Source organism: Pinus tabuliformis, chromosome 7 (genome assembly GCF_031772625.1).
Source record: "Pinus tabuliformis cultivar Carrire ecotype Pingquan chromosome 7, CPIR1, whole genome shotgun sequence".
Taxonomy (NCBI): Eukaryota; Viridiplantae; Streptophyta; class Pinopsida; order Pinales; family Pinaceae; genus Pinus; species Pinus tabuliformis.
The window spans coordinates 1701895482-1701899940 of record NC_142293.1 but is presented as its reverse complement, the minus strand read 5'-3'; the positions used below and the strand labels follow the sequence as shown (position 1 = coordinate 1701899940).

Sequence of the window (4459 nt, the reverse complement as noted above, 5' to 3'; positions counted from 1 at the left end):
AGTGATAGGTTTTATATTATTTATTTGATAGAGACTAAGGTTATAGGTGATTGGTAAATTATTATTTATGGGATAATTTATCTATTAAATATAAATATTTAAAATTTGGAAGATGGTAAATAATTTTTGTGATAATTTAGTTGGAGGATGTTTTTTAAAATTGTTTTGACTTTGTCAGGAGTTTAATATTTTAGTTTGAAAATCAGAAACATGCCATAAAAGTAAAAACCTGTAGGTTACCACCATTGATAAATAATTGTAGATAACATGATTTTCATTGTGATAAATAATAGTAGGTAACATGATTTTCATCGAATATAATAATAATGAGTTAATTATATTAATGAATATGATAACTGTCCACACCGCTGATTTGATTTGACCGTGTAAAAAATCATTTTTATATAACTAAAATAACCTAGCAAATTCAGTAAAACTATTTGAAAAGCTTTTGGGTTTTGAAATTCCAGCCTGCCCTCATGATAATAACTTTATCGGTTTTGGATTTTTCTCACAATTATTTTCAATGCAAAAGCTCTGTCGATGCATGATATCTTCACAACGTTGTGTAGGAGTTGACTGTTTTAGCAGTCCAAAACTATCAGTATTGCTCTGCTGCAGCTAGTAGGAATATCAGCCCTTAAAATCCTTCATTCCGGGATCTAGACTTGCACGGAGTTAGATTTTAACCTTTTTTTCTAAAAAGAAGCAGCTTTGCTTGTGATCTGTAATGTGAAAATTTAGGAGGGGGGTTTTAATTGAAGAAGAGCCAATCCAAAATGTACAGTGACAAACGCCCTTTCTGCAGTCTGGAAGTGTTGGGCATCTATGCCTCCTTGCTGGGTATGCAGATTAGTTATGCAGTGAACGGTGTTCTTATTGGGAAGGAATTATCAAAGGGGCTGAACCCTCTGGCTTTCATTGTTTACTCCAACGCGGTGGGGGTACTAGTGCTTACACCATTTGCCCTCTTTCTTGAAAAGTATGTATGTGGGCATTGTTTCATTTCGTTGGATTTTCTTTATTACTTTGCAGTGCTGAGTATTGCTTTAATTTCTGAACATTTCAAATCCATGGTTTCATCTGAGGAATGCAGGACGAAGCGGCCAGCAACTGTGAGTTTACCTCTGTTTGGACAGTTCTTTCTGCTCTCTCTTGGGAGGTAAGTTGAGTATCTGAAGTCCACATTCTGCATCCCAGTTACTGTTATTGCTATATAAATAGCAGTGCCATCACCGCAGATCTTTCGCAGGGCTAGGATTTTTCCACTTAATACCGTATTGGATGCCCAGTAAGCATTGTTTGGGGCGATTCGTAGCAGATGGGGCGATTTTGAGAATCACCCCACCACTCGGCGATCTCAGAATCGCCCCATCTGCTACGAATTGCCCCATCTGCTATTTTCAATGCAAAAGCTCTGTCGATGCATGATATCTTCACAACGTTGTGTAGGAGTTGACTGTTTTAGCAGTCCAAAACTATCAGTATTGCTCTGCTGCAGCTAGTAGGAATATCAGCCCTTAAAATCCTTCATTCTGGGATCTAGACTTGCACGGAGTTAGATTTTAACCTTTTTTTCTAAAAAGAAGCAGCTTTGCTTGTGATCTGTAATGTGAAAATTTAGGAGCGGGGATTTTAATTGAAGAAGAGCCAATCCAAAATGTACAGTGACAAATGCCCTTTCTGCAGTCTGGAAGTGTTGGGCATCTATGCCTCCTTGCTGGGTATGTAGATTAGTTATGCAGTGAACGGTGTTCTTATTGGGAAGGAATTATCAAAGGGGCTGAACCCTCTGGCTTTCATTGTTTACTCCAACGCGGTGGGGGTACTAGTGCTTACACCATTTTCCCTCTTTCTTGAAAAGTATGTATGTGGGCATTGTTTCATTTCATTGGATTTTCTTTATTACTTTGCAATGCTGAGTATTTTAATTTCTGAACATTTCAAATCCATGGTTTCATCTGAGGAATGCAGGACGAAGTGGCCAGCAACTGTGATTTCATCTCTGTTTGGACAGTTCCTTCTGCTCTCTCTTGGGAGGTAAGTTGAGTATCTGAAGTCCACATTCTGCATCCCAATTACTGTTATTGCTATATAAATAGCAGTGTTGAATACATTCTGTCCTGTAAGCCTTTTTCTTGGTTTCAATACATTAGGGTTTCATAGTTAAGGTTTTGATATTTAGGGTTTCTTCGGCAGTCACGATGTCTGTGAGAGCAGTAATGAGCAAGCGTGAAGACGCGATAATCTTCAAGGGAGAGGAAACCCTGGACAAAGCCCTGGAGCTTCTTGAAACCTATGGAATTCCCAAGGGTCTCCTCATGCCTCTGGAGGACGGGGGCGGGGTTGAAGCCACCGGGGACATCTGGCTGAAGCAGAAGAGTGGTGTGAAACACCACTTCAAGCACAGACAACTTTGTGCAGTATGGTACTGAGATTTCTTGCCAGTTGGAGAAGAACAAGATGAAGAACGTCAAGGGAGTGAAGGCCAAGAAACGACACATGCCTTTCTATGTCCCGGTTCGTGAGATCGTTGTGGACGAGGAAGCTACTCCTCCTAAGATTTATTTCAAGAGCTATGCCAATCTTGGGGAGTGTTTCCCTGCCGAGTACTTCAACAACAAAGACTGAGAAGAAGGCCACTGCGACGTGGGATTGCTGATCAGTATTATAAATAAAGGCTGCTTGATTGAAGTTCTACTGGTTTAGGTTTTTATGTTGTTGCAACCATGAAAAAGTCTGAAAACGCTAAATTGCTCCCTGAATATATCTGGTCCTCCAGACTTTCTATTCTCACTTCTGGGTAATTATATGCAAATGTTGTGTTTCTCTTTCAATTTTATATGTTGCATGGAGATTATTAACTACTGGTATTAAGAAAATCTGATTTGCGTTTACTATATAGGGGTTATTTTGATTTTTCGGTACGTGGAGAACATTATGAGTGTTGACTAGCAGTACTTTGAATCCGTGTTAATAATATATTATTTAGTCAAAATATAAATAGCAGTGATGCAGATCTTTCGCAGGGCTAGGATTTTTCCACTTAATATCGTATTGGATGCCCAGTAAGCATTGTTTGGGGCGATTCGTAGCAGATGGGGTGATTCTGAGAATCGCCGGGTGGTGGGGCGATTCTCAGAATCGCCCCGCCACCACTGGTGGCGCAGTGGTGGCGGGGCGATTCTCAGAATCGCCCCACCACCCGACGATTCTCAGAATCACCCCATCTGCTACGAATCGCCCCAAACAATGCTTACTGGGCATCCAATACGATATTAAGCAGATTTCAGAGGGAATTTTGATGTTAATTAATTTTGGCAGGAACAAACAAAATAGTTTTTCAGTAAAATTTCAGTTTTGATCTGGAGTGAAGAGCAGATCGCTCCAATGCGGGAGGTGTTCAGCCTATTCGACACCGACCGTGACGGGTACATTACGGCGGCCGAACTGGGAACCGTGATGCGATCCCTGGGGGAGAATCCCACTCAGGCGGAGCTTAAAGAGATCATTAAACGCGAAGAGATCAGCGGCACCATCGACTTCCCTCACTTCGTGGACGTGATGAAACGGAACTTGAAGGGAGGGAGCTTCCATGTTCAACTCAGGGATGCCTTTAAAGCCCTCGATAAAGAGGGCACCGGCAAGATTTCTGCCAGGGAACTCCATCATATTCTTACCAGCGTCGGGGAGAAGTTGGAGCCGTCAGAATTCGATGAGTGTATTCGAGAAATTAAGGTCGATTCTGACGGAAACATCTGCTATGAGATCGAGTTTTAAACAAAACAATATATTTTGGTTTTACATTTGATTAATAATCAAAGTAGTCAGACCTGGATTTTGGGAGCTTTGTAAAATATTCTTATATGTTATGTTATATAAAAAATAAACATAGGGAAAATTGATACATAAATTATAAATTTTGAAGTAAACAACTTTTGATAGATTGAACATGATGTATGACTTGAGTTTAAAATTTTGAAACTTCTTGATAGATTAAACATAATGGATGACACAACTTTTTGATAAATTGATCATAATAGATGACTTTAATTTGAGCAATTCTGTTCTGATGAGATAAAATAGTTTATATTTTTCATTTTCAAATCTGTAATTTGCAATTTGCAATTCTTCATTGATTGCATAAAATAGTTTGCATTTTCCATTTGCAAATCTGTAAATAATCACAAATGGATTCCCATGCTCTCTTTGGCTAAGAAAATTGTTATAAACCAAATCAAGTCCAAACGTACGCAAGCAATGTTTGGTAAATGAAGGCAACCAAGTGCTTCAAGACTTGAGATATAGGGTGAGGGTCTTTCGACTATTTTAGTTAATGACTTGAAGTTGGCATGTGATCAGGGTATGTTAGTGAGGGTTTGTTAGGCCGAGTCAACAACTCACTTAATTCATTTTGTTTAGGGTCTGTTAGGCTCATTTTTTTTGAATGCATGAGGTT

General features: G+C 39.3%; 2 protein-coding genes and 1 pseudogene across 2 annotated transcripts; all 3 read left to right on the top strand.

The window, feature by feature from the left end:
- Positions 1-496: 496 nt before the first annotated feature.
- LOC149255086 (protein WALLS ARE THIN 1-like) lies at positions 497-1182 on the top strand. Its single transcript, XM_089457166.1, has 2 exons — positions 497-982; positions 1097-1182. Exons 1-2 carry the CDS (start codon positions 780-782, stop codon positions 1164-1166), a joined length of 273 nt encoding a protein of 90 aa, XP_089313292.1. The 5' UTR covers positions 497-779; the 3' UTR covers positions 1167-1182.
- A 934-nt stretch (positions 1183-2116) lies between these two features.
- Positions 2117-2796, top strand: LOC149255085 (uncharacterized; annotated as a pseudogene).
- A 265-nt stretch (positions 2797-3061) lies between these two features.
- Positions 3062-3780, top strand: LOC149255084 (putative calcium-binding protein CML13). The gene is made up of 2 exons (XM_089454946.1): positions 3062-3103; positions 3340-3780. The coding sequence occupies exons 1-2, from the start codon at positions 3062-3064 to the stop codon at positions 3778-3780; spliced, it is 483 nt and encodes a 160-aa protein (XP_089311072.1).
- The last annotated feature ends 679 nt before the right edge of the window (positions 3781-4459 follow it).